Below are 23727 nucleotides of genomic sequence, written 5' to 3' on the forward strand. Positions count from 1 at the left end.
ATGAATCTGAATTTGAGGGCAATGATTTTGTTTTGTGCCATGAACACGGGGTGCGAGCAGAAAGACTTGTTGCTTTCGAGGGCATCCATACTGGCAGGAGGTTCCTTGGCTGTGCTGTGAAGGTATGTGTAAAATTTCTGTTGATTAGGTGTTGTGGTCTAATCATTTGGTCATTGTTTAGTACTTAATTTGGTAGTTAGCAGATCTGGCTTGTTAGTTAGGCTGTTTAAATATTTGCCCAATGCTTATTGGGTCAGTTAACTCATTGTATTTATGTGAGCATATGTGCATAGTGTTGTGGCATGTTCATTTGTTTTATGTGAGCATATGACAGTGTGGATCAGTGAGGTCATTTGTTAATATGTCAGCATGTGACAGTGTGGAGCAGTGAGGTTTGTTTATATGTCAGCATGTGGATGGGGTTGGAAGCAGTCATTAAAAATTCTTATTAAGTACTACTGGCCTAGTTGCTTTTAGTTAGTAAGCACTCATTTAGATTGCCTAATTGTTGGTACTTGTTGGAGTGCCTACTTGTTATTAGTAAAGAAATCATCTTGGCATGTAGCTTTTATCTTGCTGTTTAACACTGTAATTGAACAGGATGCTAAAAATTGTGGACTTGTTGAATGGATTGATCCATCTTGGCCAGCTACAATGGAGAATGCACTGTCCAAGTTGTGGGATATGTATGAACAGTCCAAGAGAGACAGGATTGAGGACAATCTGATGAACTCATTTGCTGTTCACTCACTGACACAAGAGAAGATCAAGCTGCAGGCCTGTTATGACAAGTTGGTTGGAGATGTTCAATCCCTTTTGGATGAGAATGAGAGGAGGGCCCAGATGGAAAGGAAGCCTGATGAGAGCAAGCTCCAGGAGAAGTATGACATGGTTAAGGAGCTGACAGTATCTCAAGCCACTGTCATTAGGAACATGAAGTTGAAGCTTGCTGAAGAGAGGACTAAGTTGCAGGCCCGCATTGATGAGCTTGAGAAGGTTGTGGAGCAGAGCAAGGCCAAGATGAATGGGATCAAGGCAATCTTAGCTGAATGAGCCACACTAGGCAGTAATGGTCATGGAGTTCATGGTCATGTATGGATCTCCTCATTAGTTATGTAATGGTCATGTATGGATCTCCCAATTATGCTACTTATTAGTTATGTATGGATCTCCAAATTATGCTACTTATTAGTTATGTATCGATCTCCAAATTATGCTACTTATTAGTTATGTAATGTTCATGTATGGATCTCCAGTTATGGTACTTATTAGTTATGTAATGGTCATGTAGTATGGACCCCCCCCCCCAATTATGGTACTTATTAGTTATGTATTGCTTATCTATGGATCTTCCAATAAGATTAATGTGATGAATTTAAGTGGTTTTTCGACGTCGAGGCACCCTAGACTCATTTAGGTGGTTTTGCAACGTCGAGGCACCCTAGACTCATTTAGGTGGTTTTTCGACGTCGAGGCACCCTAGACTCATTTAGGTGGTTTTTCAACGTCGAGGCACCCTAGACTCATTTAGGTGGTTTTTTCGACGTCGAGGCACCCTAGACTCATTTAGGTGGTTTTTTCGACATCGAGCCACCCTAGACTCATTTAGGTGGTATTTTCGACGTCGAGCCACCCTAGACTCATTTAGGTGTTTTTTTCGACGTCGAGCCACCCTAGACTCATTTAGGTGGTTTTTCGACGTCGAGGCACCCTAGACTCATTTAGGTGGTTTTTTCGACGTCGAGGCACCCTAGACTCATTTAGGTGGTTCAACATCATGCATTCAAGTTCAACAACCATCAACAAGATGCATTCGAGTTCAACAAGCATCAACATCATGCATTCAAGTTCAACAGCCATCAGAAGGCGACAAAAGGCATCTAGTTCAACAGCCAACATAGGCATCAAATTCAACAAACCTGCCAACAAAGGCATCTAGTTCAACAGCCAACATAGGAATCAAATTCAACAAACCTGCCAACAAAGGCATCTAGTTCAACAGCCAACATAGGCATCAAATTCAACAAACCTGCCAACAAAGGCATGAAATTCAACATCTAGTTCCCAGAAGCATATAGGTACTCCTTCATCTTGTAGGAAACTGTCCTCTTCCTTCCAGTCTGTCTTGGAGCATGAAATGCTCCCCTAGGGCCTGCAGCAGATGTAGAAGATGCACCAGCTTGGGTAGTTTTCTTCCTGGGAGACCTCCTTGGAGGAGCAGTAGGTGTTGGGGTAGCATTCTTCCTTGGAGACCTCCTGGGAGGAGCAGTAGGTGCAGTAGCAGCAGGTGCAGCTCTCCTCTTTGGAGGAGCAGTAGGTGCAGTAGCAGCAGGTGCAGCTCTCCTCTTTGGAGGAGCAGTAGGTGCAGTAGCAGCAGGTGCAGTAGCAGCAGGTGCAGCAGGTGCAGCTTTCTTCCTGGCAGGAGCAGTCCCAACATCTGTAGATGGAGATGGCCTCTTCCTTGTTGGTGCAGCAGCTGTAGATGAAGCAGAAGCATTTGACCTGTTTGGCTGCATTTAAAAAACAAAAACAATCATTCAGACATAACTAAAATTCAATTTGTGCCCTCATTGAGACATAACAGCAAAAACACAAACAAAGATTCTTAGCTAACCTGATGTTGGTTTTGTCTCATTGCAAGAGCTGGTTTCAAGGGCTTGGAGCACACAGTGTATCTGTGCCCCACAAGTTTGCAGTTGCTACAAGTAATGGATGCCATCCTAGATGTATCTCTTGGTGCTGCCTTCTCAAACGGGTTTTTCCTCCTCTTTGTTTGTTGCTTCCCTACTTTGTCTCTGAAAACTGGAGGCTCTATGTCCTGAGTTCTTGTCCTTGGCCACAGATTTGGACCAGGGACAGGAAATATGATATGCCCATATGCTTTCTGGTACATTGCCTTCTTGAAGAAATCATCAACAAAGTCTTCAGGTTGCAACTTAGCCTTCACAATTGCAGATACTGCATGATTGCAAGGCATAGCAGTCATATCCCATTTCCTACATCCACATGTTCTGTGCAGCAAGTTGACTGAGTAGGTGTTATCTCCACTACTAACTTGGTAAATGCTAGGACCAGCCATCAAAGATTGGCACCACCTTGAGTTGTACTTTGCCTCCTCTAACATCTCTGCATATGTTGGGCAAATCTCCCAATTTGTTGTCTCTGTCTTGGTTCTATTTGTGTTAAACTTCACCATCAATTTAGTCCTAATTCCTTCCAGCATGGTCTTTATTGGCTTGCCTCTAACCTAGGATCATTTTGTTAAACACCTCACTGATGTTGTTCACAACTAGGTCTGTCTTGCAGGTTAAATCCATTGCATGTCTAGCCCATGTATGAACTGGTACTTTATTAAGCCATGCCCAAGCTGCCTTACACTCTCTTTTCAAATCATTCATTGTAGCTAGGTGTTCATTCTTAGTATAAGAGTAGCTAGCTGCATCCATGTGTTTCTTTAGTTCATCACCTCTAAAACCAGCTGTCTGGAAATTCTGATATATGTGTCTAAGGCAGAATCTTTGTGGACAATTGGGAAATACATGGTTTACTGCATTTAAAAGGCCCTGTTGACAGAATATGAACTAGAACTAAATATTTGGCCAATTGAATAGTTCACAAAGCAATGTGCACATGAAATCTGACAGAACAATAGAACAATGAAATATGAGAAGAGAAGTTTACCTTTTGCCTATCACTAATGATAGTATAGTACCCAAACTTTCCACTCTCTCCACCAAGTGCATCTTTTAGTTGAGTTAAGAACCAGGTCCAGCTGTCTTTGTCCTCTTTCTCAACAACTCCAAATGCTATAGGATATATGTTGTTGTTTCCATCCCTTCCTGTTGTAGCAAGGATCTGCTGACCTGTTGACAGCTTGATAAAACAACCATCTACCCCTGCAAAGTGACAACTGTGAGAAGACAGTGTATTTAATGTGGCCAAATAACAAATACAGTACACAATTTACAACACAATGTACCTATGAATGGCCTACATCCATCTAAAACCCCTTCTTTGCAAGCATTAAGACAGTAGAACAGGCCATGGAACCTTGGGTTCTTGCTTGGGTGCTCTGGCAGATACTTAGTGGTCACAACACATCTACTTCCTGGGTTTGTGTCCAAAACAGCCTGCAAGTACTCTCTAATCCTAATCTATTGACCTCTTTGGTCTCCTTGGACAACCTTCAATGCTTGTTTCCTAGCCCTATAGGCCATATGGGTTGAGATCTCTACTCCATATTTCTTCTTCAAATTCTGCATAATTGTGGTGATTGGTGTGCCAATATCAATTCTCAGCATATCCTCACACTGGTGTGCCACCCATTTTGCTGTGACCTTGGTATTCTCTGCTACTGCTGGGCATGTGTGCAAAAAATTAGCCTTTCTTATTCCAAAAGTACTTTCATTTGCAAGAACAGAAGCTGCAATGTAGAAAGGACATTTAACATTAGTGCAGTACACTATGATGCTGTCATTGCAGTTTCTGTGGAACTCATAGTTCCTATTCTGACTTATGTGAAATGTCTGCAGTGCTCTCCTAAATTGGTACACATTAAGGAAACAAAGCTTTCTACAAAACTGCTCCTCTGGGTTCTCTCTTTCTTCACTGTACCACTTCCTTGGTTGTGCTTTATATGCTCTGCTCTTCCTTCCATTGGGCAGAATATAAGGTGCATTCTCAGCTCCATCATCACATTCCTCCTTCAAATCACCTACATCTAGCTCCTCATCTGATGATGGTGCCCACACATCCTCAAATCTTTGCTCCAAGCTTGAATGTGACCTCTTGGTTGGCCCTTTTCTTTTTTCCTTCCTCTTGGGTGGATCCTGTTGTTGCTCCTCAACTTGCTCCTCCTCCTCATGCACCATCTGCTCATCCTCCTCAACTTGCTCCACTTGCTCCACTTGCTCCTCCTCATCTTCCCCATAAACTTCATCCACATCAGTGTCTCCTTCAAAATGAAGGAGTGGGTCCTCTCTCTGCCTCCTAAATTCATTAAGCATGTTAAGAAAGTCCTCATCTGCATCAAGATCAGAGTCATCTTCAGTTAGAAGAACTGGTAGTTTTTGCTTAACCATTTGAACATGCTCAGATGCCTCCTTATGTTTCCTAAAGTTCTCAATCTTGGTTCTCCTCTTGAGCTCCATTAGTGTCTCCTGCTCATCTTGCTCCATAGCAATATGTAAGTTTGAGCTCTGCTGTGTGGCAAAGAACTGAAGTGGCTCTGACTGCCTCTGTTTCTCAGGTGATCTGAAAAGAACTCCAGAAGGGTTGACTTCATAGACAGGTTTTTCTCCTAATTGACTCAAAGGAACCTGCTCCTCATACAAATAACCTGAATTCAAATCTGCAGGTCTTGGATCAGTGGCCCTAATCACTGTCAAATTCAGTACAGTCTCATCCTTACTAGCAATATGGTCAAGCATTTCATCGACCATGTCATCATCAGTAATTTCTACCAATCCTTCAATACCCACACCAGGCTCCTTCACAAAGTAAATGTAATCACTCACCCCATATCCCTCTGTCTCTATTAATGCTACCAAATTGTGATATGTGATGTCTGAAATGCATAGGGATCTCTCCAAATTATCTCTTTCATGGAAGTGCATTCTAACTTCCCAAACAGCATCATCCAAACTACACAACAAGATAAAACAAAAATTCTAGTTAACAATGCTGTAATTAACAACGCATAACTAGAAATGAAGCTAATATACTTTGCTCTTATTGGCACTGCTCTAATTAACAGTACAAAACTACAAAATAAGCTACTATAATTTGACCTTTATTGCCACTGCTCTAATTAACAATGGATAACTACATATGTAGATACTCTAATGTACTGCCCATAATAAAATCAAATTCAGTGTTTCAGTGCATAACTACAGATGTAGATAAACTAATTTTCTATTGTAATGTACATAATTAACAGTGCATATTAACAAAATAAGCTACTCTAGTGTGTTCTCAATTGGCACTGCTCTAATTAATAGCTGACAAAATAAGCTGCCGAATAATCAAATGGACTATTTCAGTACAACCCAAACTAGGGTTTAACACTGCTAATCAAAATAACCACACATAGATACAGCCCAAGATCCAGCCGCTGAATCCTAACCCTACCTCTAACCCTAACCCTAGAATCTGTACAAATGAGATAAACTTACTAGACGCCGCCAAATGACGAGCCCCACTGGTGGCTTTGCGTCGGATCCGCCTTCACGGCCCTGGCCCAAGATCTAGCCGCCGCGAACTCGAGCGAGTGCCGGGGGCTGGGGTTGGGGCTGCTCTCCGAAGGGGCGCCGGGGTTTGAGCTGCCGCACAGATCCGCCTCCGGTGGTCTGTCGTCTCCGCCACTGGCAGGCCCACCGCAGTCGCCGCCGCCACTCGCCTCGTCATGTCTGAGGAGAGAGGGGGTGCGGAGAGAGGGTGCGGGGGAGGGAAAGAGAGGGTGCGGGGAGGATGCGGACAAAGGGATAGCGGGGGTGGACCGGTCAAATGAGTTCCGGCTCAAGACGGGCCGCGAACGGCTTCTGACGGCGTCTAACGAGCCAAATGGATCAACAGTGACGCCACATCGACAACAGCGGGACCCACCTATCATAATCCCACTTAAAACGACCGAACAGAGCCACTTGTGATTTCTGCAAAAAATTAGCCTGGGAATTAGTGTTTTTGGGCACAAAACTACAGACTTGTCATTTCTACAACTCTAGCCTTCAATGTCGATGTTTTTTGCAATTCACTCTCTTTTTCCTGGCTTCTATTTCTTCTACCCGAATCTGATCATATACTACTTCATGATAACCAAATTATCCGACCAAAGGGTCATGTACATGGTTAATCCTATCCTTAAAATTAGTATTGTTCAGTTTTGCTCTCACATGTACATTTTATTTAGGCATGCATGCAAGAAATTACTGTGCAGAGCACCACCGCAACCATTCTAAACTTCCAGGAATAAGACCTTAATATATACCCAGAGGCCAGACAATCTGAATATACTATCAAAGTGTATCTATTTCTCCAAAAAAAAACTACAGTACAATTACTTCTTGCTGATCTCCAAAAACAGTAAGCTTCAGTTTCTCGCTGTTATTTACACTTTATATTCAAATTAGTGTCCAGACAAAGCATTCCTTCACAAGAAAAATAGATCTGTTCTAAGCGAAGTATATTCTCAGTTCAGATATGTGCATGCATATGTTCAGTTAGCAACCACACAAATATATTAAAAGTCATCTTAGATGGGAAATTGATCTCTACCTCTTGTTTGCATGTATATCACACTAGTTACAGTTAACTTCGGCTACTAAGTGAATGATTTCTCATCAGGTTGTCGAACAGCGAGAAAACATGCTTTGTTGACCTGTAGCTTAAATATGAAAAAAATACAAAGAATGACCTATAGGGAGACAATCGTATCCCTTTGCATGCATAGTCTGAAACCTTTATAAAGTCAACGCATATGCTCAAGTTGTATTGCAGGCAGATGGGCTTACAGATCAGAATGATGAGGTCCCATTTAGAGTGTGGTCAGCCTTGAAGGCCCTCCTGTTTAGCCTTCTATATCTTATTGGCAAGGAAATCTTCAGGTATTTACTCTATTCGGTACAGCAATTCTGAAGGCGGCCGGCAGTCCACCGTGCACAGAGTTTTTGGCAGAAGAAAATAGCCAAAGAAATTTCGAGACAACACCGGAGATGGTATTGTCGTTTCTTCGGATACCAACTAGAATAATTCCATTGAGATATTATAACCATAGATCTTTTTCTTTTTCAAGGCAAGCATATATCTCCTTTATAAAAGCTAATAGAGCTTCAGCAAGCAAACCAGTGAAATCAAGATTCTCTTCTAAAAGTTTGTGTTAGCTGTGTATGACCAATACTCCTTGACCAGCTCACGAAAGAGAGATCCTTCAGTTTCCATGAGCTTTGTAGGTTTGTCAAACTCCACTACTTTCCCTGGAAGTGTTCATATATAGCTCATCGGTATGGGAAAGATCCACAATACATTTGGAATTCTAAAAAAATAGTTATATTTATTATAAGTTGCGGGTAAGAGAAACATACCGTCGCTCATTGTAAGTACCATATCGCAGTCCATAACTGTTGGTATACGGTGGGCCACTGTAACGACAGTGCAATATGTGAATTCTGTCCGGATCGTTTTCTGAAGAATAGCATCTGTTGAATTGTCTATAGAAGCTGTTGCTTCATCAAGAACTAAGATGCGGCATCTTCTCAAGAGTGCGCGTCCCAGACAGAAGAGCTGCCTTTGGCCCATACTCCAGTTCGACCCATCTTCCAGAACTATTATGAACAGATCTTGATCAGTACTATGAAGGAGATAGTTCGAACACCATGCTAGCAAAATAATATAACTAAGCCAATAAGAAGGTCTAGGCGCAACTACGAGGTCTTCCTAAAGACACCAAAATTCAACAATTTGGAGATAAATCCATAAGCCCTTAAGAGTTTCTTTCATGGTTGGAGATAAATCCATTGGCAGATTCGAAGTACTTGGGTCTCCGCCTCCTCTATAAGTGGAGCATGTGTTTTCACACCTATTTGAACTTAGTTTCACGCCTATTTGAACATAGTTTCACATGTATTTTTACACCTAATTGAATTTCTGAAATGATTATCTGAGTTGCCTATTTCTTCAATTTATTAGTTTTAAAAAAGGAACTCCAAAACCAAAGTATAGATGAAAATTGACCCTTCTATTGTACTACCTCTGTTTTTAAATACAAGACATTTTGGCAGTTCAATTTAAACTGCCAAAACATCTTACATTTAGGAACAGAGGGTGTAACTGTTAAGAACATTGTAGCAGACCTCACTTTGGTAGGTTGAGTGAACCTAGGCAAAAGGTCGCCGCCAGCTCTTGGCGGGAGTTCCCTGTAATTTCTGCCATCTAGTATGGATCTTTGAGCAATGCAGGTGCCCCACCCCCCTCTCAAATAACAAAAAAAGCATAGATGAAGTGAATTTTCCTACCATGTGAATCCAATCCCTGTTCCTTCTCCTGGACAACTTCAAGAAGTTGACATTTGTCAAGAACCTGCAGCATAATAACCAGTGAAAACATAGCGCGCTATATTGTCGCTAATAGCACGCTATACCGTTCGGAGTAATGGCTCGCTAAATAAATCATGTACAATGTCTCGCTAATAGCATATTTTAAGGGCCACGCTATTTTTTCATTGATAATAACCAGTGGAGCAACCACTTTAGTGACTCCTTTTGAAATGTGCACACGCCGTTTAAAAAAGAGGGGGGGGGGGGCTTAGCCTAGCTCAGTTGATGGTAGGTGTGGCTGTACACTCCTACCAGGCCATCGCGGGTATGTCTGAGTTCTCAAACTGAATTTCGGTGCCTATTTCTTCGATTAGTGAAAAGTTGTCTAGTTCCTCCTAGGCACTCTATTTGTTTCTTGGGAAAGGCAACTTGTAATTTGAGATTCCCCAAATTCAGTTTATTCGCCCCATTTTGACAATGTGCTGAACTCTGAAATTGTTAGGTATATAAGAAAGCTGAATTGTCACAGTACATAAGAAGGTTGCCTCATGATTAAACATTGCATTACGTTCTTTAGGTGATGCATTCATTATAATCTTATCTGATCATTGGGTAAGACAAGAAAAGGCAACATTTATATCTGTGTACATCTTACCTCCCATATTTGCTGATCTGAGAATTGCCCAAGAGGATCTAGATTGTACCTTACTGTACCCTGAAAAAGTGTTGGATCTTGTGGAATGATACCCAAACACGAACGCAGGTCATGTAAGCCTATTGTACTGATGTCCACAGAGTCTATAATTATTTTCCCTTCGGCAGGTTCAACAAGTCGGAACAATGCACCAATTAACGTTGTCTTGCCACTTCCCGTTCGACCAACTATACCAATCTTATCTCCACCTTCAAACTTGCAACTGATTCCACGTAGTACAAGGGGAGTATCTTCCCTATACCTGATCTGTCAGATCAAAATCGATCGCGTAAATTTGTTAGAAGTGTTATAGAATTTTACCCTGTAAGGTGTATATGTATGTATTCACATCTGATTACTTTCAAATTTCTAATCTCCACATTGCCATCTTGGGGCCAATCTGGTAATGGTCGATTTTCTTCAACAGCTTCTGCTGCTTCACTTTGTAAGTCCATGTACTGGTTCACACGTTCCACCGAGATTAATTGATTTGCAAGGTTGCATTGGCATTGAATAGAGAAAACAAATGAAATATTTAGGGAAAGACCATAGGACAATGCCATTCCCACAAAACCTGTGCACGTACAAAACTAAGGAATTAATTCTACTTTGCAACGTTAATTTTCATAAACTGGATAGCTGTATAGTATCAAATACTTATTCACTTGACTTTGGCACATGAGCATTTTCACTAAAACTGCATTTTCATAGAAGATACAAACTTATACATAAAATCATCAAAACAAGTGGTAGCTTGTGAAATCTACGGTGTTTAAAATTCACACCTTATTCTACCCGGCAGAATGCAACAAATATAGTTTTCTTGTGAAAATAAACATCAATATCTCAATCCATAAATACAAGGCATTCTATAAAACGTTCAGTCAAAATTTTATAATTTTGACTACTATTATAGAGAAGTATTTGGACTCAATAAGTCAAAATATTATCATCAGATTTTGCATCAACATTATTTTCATACTATAACTCTCTTCTAGTTTTCTACAAACATATACTCCCTCCGTTCCAAAATAGATGACTCAACTTTATACTAGAGTTAGTACAAAGTTGAGTCATCTATTTTGGAACGGAGGGAGTACATAAGAATGTAACTTCAAATAAGTTCAGAAAAGCCATGTCTAAAACGTCATCTATTTATGAGTGGGGGAGTATCAAGTAGGTTCTCAAAACAAAAGTGTGTCAGAACTCAACTAGAACTCTAGAAGTCAATAAAAAGGTAGCAATGTCAATGCACGTAACATTTATGCAAATCAGATGCAAGCATCAATGGCCATAGAACGAGCTTGTTACTCAACTTTCTCCAAATATTTGAAGCAACATGGTGTCCATATAATTGCTTACCAGGGCTAAAAGTTCCTTGAGGAGAAATGGCCATGACAAAGGCAGAAAAAGAAAGAACTGTGGCGCTCATTATCTCCAGACGTTGAATCAGCCATTCAGTTGCTGCAAAATTGTAGAAATATGGACTGGCATTCTTGTCAATAAGATCCAAATTTTTAGCAAAGAAACGATCTTCATTCTCAAAGGCCCTTATTGTTGTAGCCCCTGAAATCGATTCACCTAAGTGATTTGATAGAGCAGACTTGGTAGTACCATTGATCCGCATCAATTCCCTTGCCGAGGCTAGATAGTACCTCTGCATGATCAAACGTAACAAGTTTCAGTTAATGGAAACTTTGAATGCAAAACTATAGGCTCATACACTCCCAGAGAAAAATAGCAGCAGATAACATCAGTTGGTGAAGGAAATCAAATAATCATAGGCATGAGGCTTAGCATAAAGAAACAAAGTCATACAGATTACCTGTAACCAAATTCGCAAAACTATCATTGGCACGGATACAAACAGAGCTTGCCATGTAATAACAACCAATACCCCTAGATTGCTATATGCATTTAAGCTAGTAGAAAGGCTAAACACAAAGGCAAATGGAATATCAAGGTCAACAATACTCAAATCTGAAGAGACCTGCAGAAGAAGAACAAGGGATTGAGTTAATCTATCATGAGAAAATTCTGTGGGTGCAAAATGTGACTGAAATTTGTCGTGTTTTCCATTCGAGTAAGAATTCTTACCCGGCTAAGAACCCTTCCTAGAGGAGTAGAATCAAAAAAGGACATTGGTGCACGGAAAAATGAATTGAGCAACTGGGAAAATAAGGATCGTGATGTCTGGATCCCAAGAACAACGATTCCTAAAGATCTTGATAGTAAGAAGAGCATTGTGCAAACTCCAATAATAATGTACACATAAATTAACTTCAGTGTACTAACATCAGGATTTTGAACATTAGCAGCCATCCATGAATTCTGTGATATTTGCCCAGCTATGAAAATTATGTGAGAAATAGCACAAAAAGAGAAATACAGGAAACCTTTGTTCTGGCGCAGGTAAAGCATATAAGGCTTAACACCTGCATCCCCTGTTTCTCTTTCCTCTTTCCTGATCAGTTGATTTTCCTGCGATGGCTTCACAGACTCTGTATATCTGCTTCCATGAATACCAACTGTCTCCTTGATCGATACTTCCTTAGCTCTTTGAGAGTCTGAGTTGTTATTAAGATCCGAAATACCCATCGTATCTTTATGGGCATTTACAAGGTCTTTATATTCTTCACAATCTGCCAATAGATCTTGATAAGGTGCAGACAGGATAACTTCTCCATCTGACATTAACTGCCAAAAATCACCACCAGTTTTAGTCTTTTAGATCTCATTAACAATAAAATAAAAATAATTATAGATAACCATAATCATAGAGGCACAAATATCATCATACGTTGACATTTCCAAAGTGGAGAGAGGTACCAAAATGGAGTCAAATACAGGTAGAAAATCAACTTGGTGGGTCACCAAAAGAACGATCTTATCTGATAGAGCACTCATGACATATTCATGTTACAAAGAGCTTTGTAAAAAAACGATAATCAAATAGTAATATGGTATGCATATGCTGATACGATCCTTACATTGAAGAGACTTGTGGCTGTATGGACATCAACGGCACTGAAAGGGTCATCAAGAAGATAGATGTCTGCATTTTGGTATAGTGCACGAGCAAGCTGGACCCGCTGCTTCTGACCACCACTAAGATTTACTCCTCTCTCCCCAATTTGAGTACAATCTCCATATGGGAACATCTCAAGGTCCTTGACCAACGAGCACCTCACGAGTGTGTTCTGGTATCTTTCCACGTCCATCGGTGATCCAAAGAGAATATTGTCTTGCACGGTTCCTGTTTGGATCCATGCATTCTGAGAAATATATGCTATTTTCCCGCAGACTTGGATCTGAAATGTTTATGCAAAGTTTAAGAGTTTGATATAAAGATGTTTAAAAAATGAATTGATTAACGTACTTCTTGGTAAATAGTGTCAAGCATAATTTTTATAACAACAGACCATGTTTCTTTTAAACGTGTCTAAACGTCTGACTTCATAATTTGGCAGTTACTCCCTCCGTCCCATAATATAAGAGCGTTTTTGACACTACACTAGTGTAAAAAAACGCTCTTATATTATGGGACGGAGGGAGTATTTCTTTAAAAGATGATGTTAGTAGAAAAGAACATACCGTGCCTTTGGTTTTTGGGATCTCTCCAAGTACAGCAGCCAAAAGCGTCGACTTTCCTGATCCTACCTCTCCACAAATTGCAATCTTTTCTCCAGCTTTCACTATCAGATTTATATTATTTAGAGCTGGTTTTGATGTATTCTCATCCCATGAGAAGCTACACGAATTCATCGCTATGGGTATAGGGTAATCAATGCCAACGTTGTATTTTTTCTTAACTTGCCCGTTAAGCTCAGATGCATCAAGGAACTTCGATATTCGAGTGAAAGCAACCTTAGCTTGTATCACAACGCGGATAACATCTGGTATTGACCTAACTGGCTCTTGCACGAGACGCAGGGTTGCCACAAAAGTGAAGACATTGCTAGCATCAAGAGGGGTTTTCAAAAGATAGCATGTTATAAAGGTCGCTGCAGAAACAAAATTAGGCGATGCCCAACAGAGGAAACTATGGTATGCCCTCCTAAACTGGAATGCTGACAACCACTTGTACTCAACCTCTCTCAACCCCTCGATGACCTTATTGAAGTGAGCTTCCCATGCATAAAGTTTCAAGATCTTCATATGAACAAATGACTCAGACATGGCCTTCAATCTCACATCCTGTGCTTCCATAAGTTTACTCTGAAATTTGTGTTGCCGTCTGGCCAATGGAATATTGCACAGTACAGCAATAATAATAACGACCAAAGATGAAACCATTGCAGCACCAACCGCATTGTATAGAATTGCCAGAGCAATGCAAAGCTGAACACTTGTTGTCCATGTCTGATGGAACCAGAATGGGAATTCCCCAATCCGATAGGCATCGACAGTCACATAGTTCAAAATTTCTCCAGAAGAGTGCTTCTTTTTTGCTGCATTTGATAGCTTCTGTTGTTTCTTATAAATAGCTGCTGACAGGAGTGACCTCACCTGCAGTCCTAATCTCCGAGTGCGGAAATTCCACTGTCTCTGTGACAGGGATTCACAGAATTTGCAGATGAACATTAACGCAGCTAGCACATAGCCTTCGTGTTTAAAGGTCCCTTTCCCAAGTGATACATTGATGAACGCCTTGAGGACTACTGGGCCAGCAGATAAGGTGAGAACCTTGAGCAAAGCAAAGAAACCTGAGACCAAGATTGCATGCCTGTGACAAGAAACAATAGTCCAGAAGAATGATGGTGTGGCGTGTGGCAGCGACTGCTTCTTGCCATTCAGCTTCTCCATGAACATCAAGTACTGGTTGCATGCTCGATCTGTGGCACCTAAAAGTGGCATGTCTTTGTCCTCAAGGGGTTTCTCGTAGCCCATCTTCATTAGAGGATTCAACCACCAAAATGAAATCTTGCTGAAAAACCCAGCTTTAGCAAAGGGAGTCACCTGAGTCTCAAAATCAGCTACCTCACCGTCTGAAAAAAAAATCAGGTTCAGAAAAGGCAGCAGAAGCGATTCAACTAGCTATGTAAGATGAAGAAATTGAGAAGAGGATTTACTTGTGACAGAAGCCATCTGCGCGAACAATCTCTGTTGCTTCCAAATGGATCAGCTCCTGTTGCAGCCCTGTCGGAAATCATGAACAAGAAACTAGTTAGGACAAAGAACAGATACTCTTTCTTTACGAAGGAGCAGAGAAAGAACAGATACTACAAATACTGGTACTGGAGCAACATCAGAGAGTCCAAATCCCATGAAATTATCCAGAAATTTGAATGTTTTCTCAAAACACAAAGATCACGGTGCCGCATGAAAATCATGGAAACCGAAAGCTGAACTCGTCAGTCATCATCAAGTACCTTGTTGAGCCAGAGGAGAAGAAGCTGCAAGAACTGTTTTGCTTGGCTAGAAAGGATCGACGGGGAAAGCTACAGAGATGCCAGTGCTGACCTCTCTAGGCTGCTGCTAGCTGGTGAGTCCGTCCAAGCTTAGGCTGCAGGGTCTGGCGCCGCAAGCTCTTTTATTACTACGAGTACGGCGCTGCTAACGTGCCATATGTTTTGGAATCTCCTGTCGTATGCTGAGATCGTAGCCTGAGTCAAATCTTCTGTACCGGATTCCGGTGGCCAGCCATTTAAATATACGCCGCACCTGTCACCATGTTAATAGTTATATGTAAGCTTACCGAATTTACTTGTCTGGAGTAGCAGTGACGCAAAAGCACACCAGTAGACTTGTTAATTGTGGGTGGAATCCCTCTAGTGTCACATTTTGTAGATCAAAGGGCTCTTCTCCCTGTCCCATGTCATAGAAACAGAGCAACATCCAAGTCCACTCCTACATGCCTTGATAGGCAACCATGACATCCATCAAAACAGAACCAGCTAAAGCAACATCCTACAGCTGAAGGGAGACACAGCAAGCAGAGATAACCCTGAGCATAACGACGCCGCGTCTCGCCTCCGTGATCATCAGCGACCCCAGGTCCAGCAGGAGTGTGGTTCTTTGTTCCTTGGTCGCCGTGTGAGCTGTGGAACTTCCAACCATCTTGCGTCCATAAGGAGCAGGCACTTGTCCAGGATCTGCAAGCTCTGTTTCGTCAGGGGAAAATTTGGACTCAAAAGAATAGTATATATCATGGTATGGAATAGTAGAGTGGATAGTTACCCCTCTTGCATCACATAACACAATCGAACAAAGATCAAATAATTGCATCACCAGACACAGGAATTTGCGACTGCCCAAAAGGCATGTGGTGCCAGTGTCATGCACAGACTTATAGCTCAGCTGAAAGAAACAAATTGGACTTGAGAACAAGAATAATCAATCTTTGAATAATACGGGGAAAGAATCAAAAAAAGTAAACATAGACCCAGCAGTAATATATTTTAGGCAGTCTAAACATTAAGCATTGAGCTGCAATTTGAAGTTGTAACTGACATACGATGGAACATGCTGATAAAACTGGGCATGAGAGCAGACCATACTGATATTCTTCCTATCACTAATTAAGTGGAAACCAACGGAGGCTACTTCCTTTGACTTTCTCGGCACAAACGCAGCCTTGGACACAGGGATGCTCACCTCGGCATCTGGCCACTTTCAAGTAGTCACTTTTAATCAAGGCACTGAACTGAACACTTCCTTCCTATGTGTCACTACCTAGTAAATGAAATTGCACACAGGTAAATGTGTAAACTGCAGCAAATTTAAAACGAAAGAAAGGAGAGAGCATTTCAATCCTTGCCCTTATTTCTTATACTATGTTGTTGATTTACTAACCCCCTTACCTCCTCTCACAGTGGCCGCCTCCTCCCCATTCCTCACCGACCGGGAACTGCCACTAAACTCCTCGCGGGGTGGCGCGACCTGAATCCATCCAGTGCAAGGTCGGAAGGTGGGGTGGGGGGACCGGCTACATTTTAACGGAATGCCTGGGCACGGCGGCGGAGCGAGTTGCGCTCCGGCCGGCAGGGGAGGAAGAAAGAAGTGATGGGCTCGGACGTGTGTGTACGTACAGTCGCGGACGTTGGCCCAAAGTGACTCCGGCCCAGGCCTGTCAAATGCCGGCCCGGAGACTGAAAGAAGGCGGAAAAAGACTAGTGCGTATTCACGAGAGCAGCTAGTTAACAATCCTTCGGAGCGCTTGTAACGAGCGGTTCCGGAGCGCTACACGCACGACAAATATCACGCGCGGAGCGCTTCCGTGAGGGAAAACCAACCGGCACGGTTGGTTCCTGGTTTTTCCCTTTTCTATTTGTGGTTTCATGCGTTTTGCAGTTTAACCCTTCAACTATTAGCATTTTCCGTTTTTTCCTTTCCGCACGATAACACTAAGAAAATAACGGACAATCGCGTTGGTTCTCTGTTTCCTTTTTGTTTCCCTTTTTGTTCCGATTATATTTCTGGAAAATGGAGATCTATGGGGTAGTTACGGGTGGCGGCTACCAACACTATCAAATGTGACCTTTCAAGTAAGGAAAAAAGAGGAACACTATCAAAGGCATGGTTTGACGCACCGTAGGGATGACTGCAGAGGCATTGCTCAATCCTGTCAATGCAAATGTATGTAGTCCCTATACGCACACATGTATACTAGTAGAGGCATGGTTTGTATAAGTTTACAAAATTGGAGCATAGTGTCTCCGGCGCGGGGAACCTCCTGCTTGCCTTCGGCTCGTTAAATTTTCATAAACATCTTGAAGGGCGGGCATGTGTCGAAGTGTGTTGGTCATGCAGCGTGTTGGTTTGTGCGGCGTGTTGTTCGTCGTGGCGTCACACGGCGCCTCCGGCACGGGGAACCTCATGCTCGCCTTCGGCTCGTTAAATTTTCATAAACATCTTGAAGGGGGAGGCATGTGTCGAAGTGTGTGTTGGTCGTGCAGCGTGTTGGTTCGTGTGGCGCGTTGTCCATCGTGGCGTCACACGGCGCCTCCGGCGTGGGGAACCTCCAGCTCGCCTTCGGCTCGTTAATTTTTCATAAACATCTTGAAGGGTAGGCATGTGTCGAAGTGTGTGTTGGTCGTGCAGGTGTCTTGGTTCGTGCGGCGCATTGTCCGTCGTGGGGGTGGGGTGGGGTTGGGGACATGGTACATTTTAACGGAATGCCTGGGCACGGCGGCGGAGGGAGTTGCGCTCCGGCCGGCGGGGGAGGAAGAAAGAAGTGATAGGCTCGGACGCGCCCAAAGTGATTCTGGCCCAGGCCTGTCAAATGTCGGCCGGAGACTGGAAGAAGGCGGAAATAGACTAGTGCGTGTTCGCGGGAGCTCCTACTGGACGCTCGTTGTGTCCAACAGGGCGCCGGCGCACAGGGGGCGACGCGACTGGGCCAGCCCAAACTAGCGAACAGCAGTCAAAACAGGGCGCCGACGCAACTGGGCCAGCCCAAGCTAGCGAACAGCAGTCGAACTAATTTTTTTTAGGTTTTTGTAAGAATCGAACCCTTTTTTTGCGGTAATTCAGAGAGCTTTATTAAATCAAGGTGTTCCAGGACAGTCAGCCAACAGGCTGGTCACTAGGAAGCTAGGGGTCTCATCGAGGCAGCACTCAGTCACACTCAGCTTGCTTGGCACACAGATGTGCCGAAACGTTTGCTGACCGATTTACATGAAGTACATCAAATAACGAAAAATCGCTAACTAGCTCTTCAATTTCTAGTAAGATAGGGGCCACAATTGAACGAGAATTGTGACGATTGCTCCACAGTTGCACCATCTCTAGGCAATCCATCTTCATGATGGACATGTGTGAGTCCATGAATTTTGGCAAAGCGAGCACCATCACGCATTGCCAAAGCTTTCGAGATAAGTGGGTCGGAAATACCCACATGTGGTTTACACCATGATCCCATGAATGCAGTGCTCGAGCGCGCGACACCGTCCGCACCACTACAATTTTGAGCGAAGTTGATTGCCCCATCCGTCGTGATCTTAACAATACCCGCATCTGGAGGCCTCCAATCATAGCCCGGGAGTATTTTGGTAGCACTTTGTGGCAATTCCAGCAACGCAAGCGACTCCTTAATCGAGCGCAAGGAGGTAGCAGGATCCAGGCCCTTTTGGTCATGTTTTAACCTGTTGCGTGAGTGCCAAATAATCCACATGATGGTGATAATTTTAGCTCGGTCCATCTCTACCATCATAGGATCACATAAGATGTCTTTCGCCCAAGAGCTAGAGTGTAGTCTGGGCAGTTGTATATCAAACCAAGCATATGCTTCTTCCCAAAAACTTTTTGCATGGGGGCAGAACATCAGCGCATGTTGCAGATCCTCCTCCATAGCTAAACAAATTTTGCACCTTCTTATCTCTGCAATGTGTCGCCGGTTCAGAGTATGTTCATCTGGAAGAATTCCGCGCAGGACTCGCCACCAGAAAACTCGAACTTTTGGGACCACATTCAGTTTCCAAAGGGCTTTCCACATCTGTTTTTCATTCCATGAGGTTTTAGTAGCCGTCCCTTCCTCGAGAGCAGATCGCTCTTTTTGAGCCACTAGAGTACGGTACGCCGTTTTTACAGTGTAGTTGCCTGAGGGATCAAAGGCCCAAGCATAGTAATCTTCACCGCCTCCCTGCCGTAGCGGTATATTAAGAATAGCTGCAGCATCAAGTGCGATGAAAGAATCTCGAACCAGTTGTTGATTCCACGTCCAATTATCTCTGTCAATAAGATCCGACACATATTCAACATTAGTCGCTGGTGGTCTAGACAATGGAGTCATCATTGTAGTTCCTGGTATCCATTTGTCCGTCCAGACTGAAATAGAACTGCCGTCTCCAACTCTCTTGATCAGACCGGCATTAAGTGTCTCTCTTCCTGCTATGATCGCACGCCACGTCGCGGAAGCAGACTTGGGCACCGATGCATGTAAGAAATCAGTGTCATGGAAGTAGCGGCCTTTCAAGACCCGAGCACACAGGGAATTAGGTTTGGTCATGAGTCTCCATCCATGTTTTCCAAGCAAAGCAAGATTGAAGAGTGGCATATCGCGGAACCCCATACCTCCATTGCACTTGGGTGAAGCAAGTTCTTTCCAAGAAACCCAGTGCATACCTTTTTTGTCAAGAGAACTACTCCAGAAGTAACAAGCCATAGGTGAAGTAATGCTCTTGCACGTCTTTTTTGTCAAACGGAACGTACTCATGCCGTAGGTTGGCATTGCTTGCACAACTGACTTCAACAAAACTTCACGTCCAGCACACGCAAGTAACTTTTCAGACCATCCTTGGATTTTGGCACGAGCTCTCTCTCCAATATGATCGAAAGTGCCACTTGTAATCTGCCCTACTGCCGTGGGAAGACCGAGATATCTCTCGCTGAAAGTCTCAGCTTGAATATTCAGAGACCCCTCCAGTAAGTGACAAACTGACTGCGGTGTGTTTGTACTGAAATAAATAGCACTTTTCTCACGATTAACACACTGCCCAGAAGCCGTAGCATATATCTGCAGAATTTCATTCAACTGCTGAGCACTTTGTTGTTTCACACTAATGAAAATAAGACTATCATCGGCGAACAATAAGTGGCTGACACAAGGAGATCTGTAGCTAACTCAGATTCCTCTATCAATGTAGTCACCACCATAAAATTTCAGCAAAGATGAGAACCCTTCTGCACATAGAAGAAAAAGGTAAGGTGATATAGGATCACCCTGTCGCAATCCCTTCGAAGGTGTGAAAAAGGGTAAAAGATCACCATTTACTCGCACTGATAATCTGACCAAAGTGATACACTTCATGACAAGACGAACAAACATACTGCTGAAACCCAATTTGAGCATAACAGACTCAAGATAGTGCCACTCAACTCGATCATAGGCTTTCATCATATCAAGTTTAACAGCACAAGCATAGTTCGTTCCTTTCTTTCTTCTTTTCATAGTATGAACAGTTTCATAGGCCACTAGTACATTGTCCGTGATTAGTTGGCCGGGGACAAACGCACTTTGTTCCTCACTAATAACCTCTTCCAATAGACCTCTCATCCTGTTCGCGATAGCCTTTGATGCAATTTTATATAGCACTGGACAGAGAGCAATTGGACGGTACTGAGATATGAACTGGGGATGTCGTACCTTTGGTATCAACATAATGGAGGTATCGTTTAGACCCGCTGGTAATTCCCCGCCATTAAGAAAATCCAGGACCGCCATTGTGATATCATCCTTCAGAATATCCCAGTGGCGTTGGTAGAAACCGGCCGTGAAGCCGTCGACACCCGGAGCTTTGGAAGGTGCCATTTGAAATAGCGTCGTCCGTACCTCATGCTGGTCGAAAGCTTTGTCGAGCGGCTCGTTCATATCAGCCGTAGCCTTCGTCGACACATGTTGCAACAGTTCACTGGAATATGATAACCCTTGCGACTCAAAAAGCTGCTGGTAGAACGACTACACCTCCTGTTTATCCTCCTACTCATTGGCACATACAGAGCCGTCCGAGCGCCGCAGCCTAGAAATGCGGTTGATTTTCCGCCGTTGTGCTGCTTGCGCATGAAAATAACCTATGTTACGGTCCCCTTCACTTAGCCAAGGCACTCTTGAGCGTTGCCGCATCCACACTTCCTCTTGGTACATAGCTTCTCTAAGCTTCTTGACCACCGCCTTGTCCTCATCTGATGGTCCCTGACCGATGGAGAGACTACGTAAGAATCGAACCCTGGATTTCATTGCTCGCGAAGAGGTGCTAGTACCAGTTGAGCTAGGGTACGTTGTTGTATATTTGGCTGCGCGAAATGCGTACAAACCGTAACTAGCGCCGATACCCTTCTCAAAAAAAAGAAAAAAAAACTAGCGCCGATACTATTTTTTTGAAATTTCAAACGCAAAACAATTTTGTTTGAAAAAATACAAATGTTTACGAAACACAAACGCATTTCAAAATTGTGAAGAAATTTTAGAAAAATCAGGCACTTAAAAAAAGGAACTTTTTCGAAAATAATGAACAATTTTCCTAAACTCTCGAAAAAAATTCAAAATGCAATTTTTTAAAATTCCATAAAATCTTGTAACATGAACATTTTCTGAACATCTAAAACAAAATTTGAAAACATAACATTTCTTTCAAAACTGGAACATTTCTTTGAAAGTCCAAACCAAAATTTGAAACACGAACATTTTTTGAACATATAGAACATTTTTTGGAAAAAAGTCTGTGTATTTTATGTAACACAAACACTTTTGAACTTTGTAAAAGAATTATTTACAAACAGAAACATTTTCAAAAACCAGAACATTGTCTAAATTTTTGAACAAATTTTGAAAATTGGAACATTTTCTAAAATTCCCAAACAGATCTTAATTTGTGAACAAATTTCAACAATTGAATCCGCGAAAACATATGGAAAAAAGGAACATTTTTTAAAATTTCTAGATTTTTTTATTATGTGAACACAATTGAAAAATGTGAAAGTTTTTTGAATTTTTGAACAAATTTTGAAAACGGGAACATTTGTTGGATTTGTGAACAATTTTCTAAAACGGACACAATTTCAAAAACAAGAATAATTTCTAATTCATGAACAAAATTTAAAAATGCAAACCTTTTTAATTTATGAACAAATTTTAAAACATGAATATTTTCTGAATTTTTTAACAAATATGGAAGACAGAAACATATTTCTTAAACCGAACATTTTTTAGTTTGTGAACAAAATATTAAAAGGACAAACAATTTTTGAAATTTGGAACAATTTTTGAAATTCTAAACTTTTCGAAATTTCTGAACAAAAATTTAAAAGAAGTAACATTTTCTGAAAAATCAAACAAAATTTTCATTTTTAATTTTTTCTAAATTTCTGAAACATTTGTCAAAAATAGAAAAAGTTCAAAAAGAAAAGAGTAAGAAGAAAGAAAATAAAAAACAGAAAGAAATAAAGAAACATAAAAAAAGATAGAGAAAAGACGAAAAAGGAAATATTAATCAAAAGTAAAAAGAAAAAAGAAATATAGAATGAAATACCGGTTTAGGAACCTTGTAGAAGGTTCCCAAAACCGGTATGGTTGGAATGCTAACAGGCCGGCCCACCCACCCCCCTCGGTCGATACCTGTGTGGTAGCATGACTGTTTGCCGCAAAGAGCGGCAAATAGGGTTTTCCCGTATTCGCACCGCACAACCCTCGCCTCTCTTCTCCAGCCTCCACGAGGTAATTACCTTCCAATTTCAAAAAAGAAAAGTAATTACCAAAAAGCATCACATATGGGCTAGGGTAACAACTTAGTACTCCCTCCCTTTTTAAATATAAGTTTTTTTTGGAGATTTCAATATAAACTGCATGGGTAACAACTTAGTACCACATTTCAAACAACTCACAGAGAACCATCAGTTTTAAAAATTGCCTCCCATAATCTTATTCAGATATGAATATATCCACTTCCATATCCATATTTGTGTCAAAATCTCATACCATATTTATCTTTAAATTTTCCAAATAAATCTGTATACAGATAATTTTTGTTTCCATTTTAATTTGGATGCAGATGTTTGGGATACAAACATGAATTTTCTCAAATACGAATATCGAATATTTAAGATTATCCACTACCAGTTTCCACACCTTGAGGGGCTGATCGATGTCTGCCTACGCCTCTCATCTTACTACAACACAATTGCATCGACCCCCCCCCCCCCCCCCCCCCCCGAGTTTCATCTTGGACAGATGATAGTGCTTTGTACAAAGTGTATAAGCAAATAAAAATGAGAACGGACGTTTTGGCTCTTGGCCTCCATGAAAATTTCAAATTTCAAACTTTTCGGTTCCAAAAAAATCTGAAAATTTTTGTGCAAGTAAAAAAGGATGTTATGTGTATGTAAAATTTTAGGGTGAAATACGTTGAAATGCGACCTGTACAAAAAAGACAAATTCATGGTCTGAGAGGATGAATAGTACCATGTGTTAAAAAGGCTCAGATTTGTCTTTTTTGCACAATCCTCATTTCAACATATTCTTCCCTGAAAATTTACACACATGTGTTACGCCTCCATGTATATCTGTAG

The 23727-nt window shown here is 41.8% G+C and overlaps 1 protein-coding gene and 1 long non-coding RNA gene across 3 annotated transcripts; both read right to left on the reverse strand.

Moving 5' to 3' along the window:
• Positions 1-1842: 1842 nt before the first annotated feature.
• Positions 1843-15395, reverse strand: LOC123162855 (ABC transporter C family member 10-like). Of its 2 annotated transcripts, XM_044580614.1 has the most exons (16): positions 15096-15395; positions 14796-14862; positions 13318-14711; positions 12714-13034; positions 11821-12420; positions 11549-11713; positions 11086-11380; positions 10083-10297; positions 9685-9990; positions 9009-9072; positions 8079-8318; positions 7509-7970; positions 3980-5643; positions 3682-3896; positions 2615-3563; positions 1843-2510 (listed from the first exon to the last, which is right to left on the reverse strand). In XM_044580614.1, the coding sequence occupies exons 2-12, from the start codon at positions 14809-14811 to the stop codon at positions 7861-7863; spliced, it is 3726 nt and encodes a 1241-aa protein (XP_044436549.1). In that variant the 5' UTR covers positions 14812-14862; positions 15096-15395; the 3' UTR covers positions 1843-2510; positions 2615-3563; positions 3682-3896; positions 3980-5643; positions 7509-7860. The 2 variants fall into 2 exon arrangements, with proteins under 2 accessions (XP_044436549.1, XP_044436550.1); XM_044580615.1 differs by lacking the exons at positions 1843-2510; positions 2615-3563; positions 3682-3896; positions 3980-5643 and adding an exon at positions 6180-6650.
• Positions 15396-15468: 73 nt separating this feature from the next.
• LOC123162856 (uncharacterized) lies at positions 15469-16369 on the reverse strand. Its single transcript, XR_006481505.1, has 3 exons — positions 16321-16369; positions 15904-16023; positions 15469-15818 (listed from the first exon to the last, which is right to left on the reverse strand). It is a non-coding gene; the product is annotated as an uncharacterized lncRNA (long non-coding RNA).
• Between the last annotated feature and the right edge of the window lie 7358 nt (positions 16370-23727).

This window comes from Triticum aestivum, chromosome 7B, assembly GCF_018294505.1.
Source record: "Triticum aestivum cultivar Chinese Spring chromosome 7B, IWGSC CS RefSeq v2.1, whole genome shotgun sequence".
Classification (NCBI taxonomy): Eukaryota; Viridiplantae; Streptophyta; class Magnoliopsida; order Poales; family Poaceae; genus Triticum; species Triticum aestivum.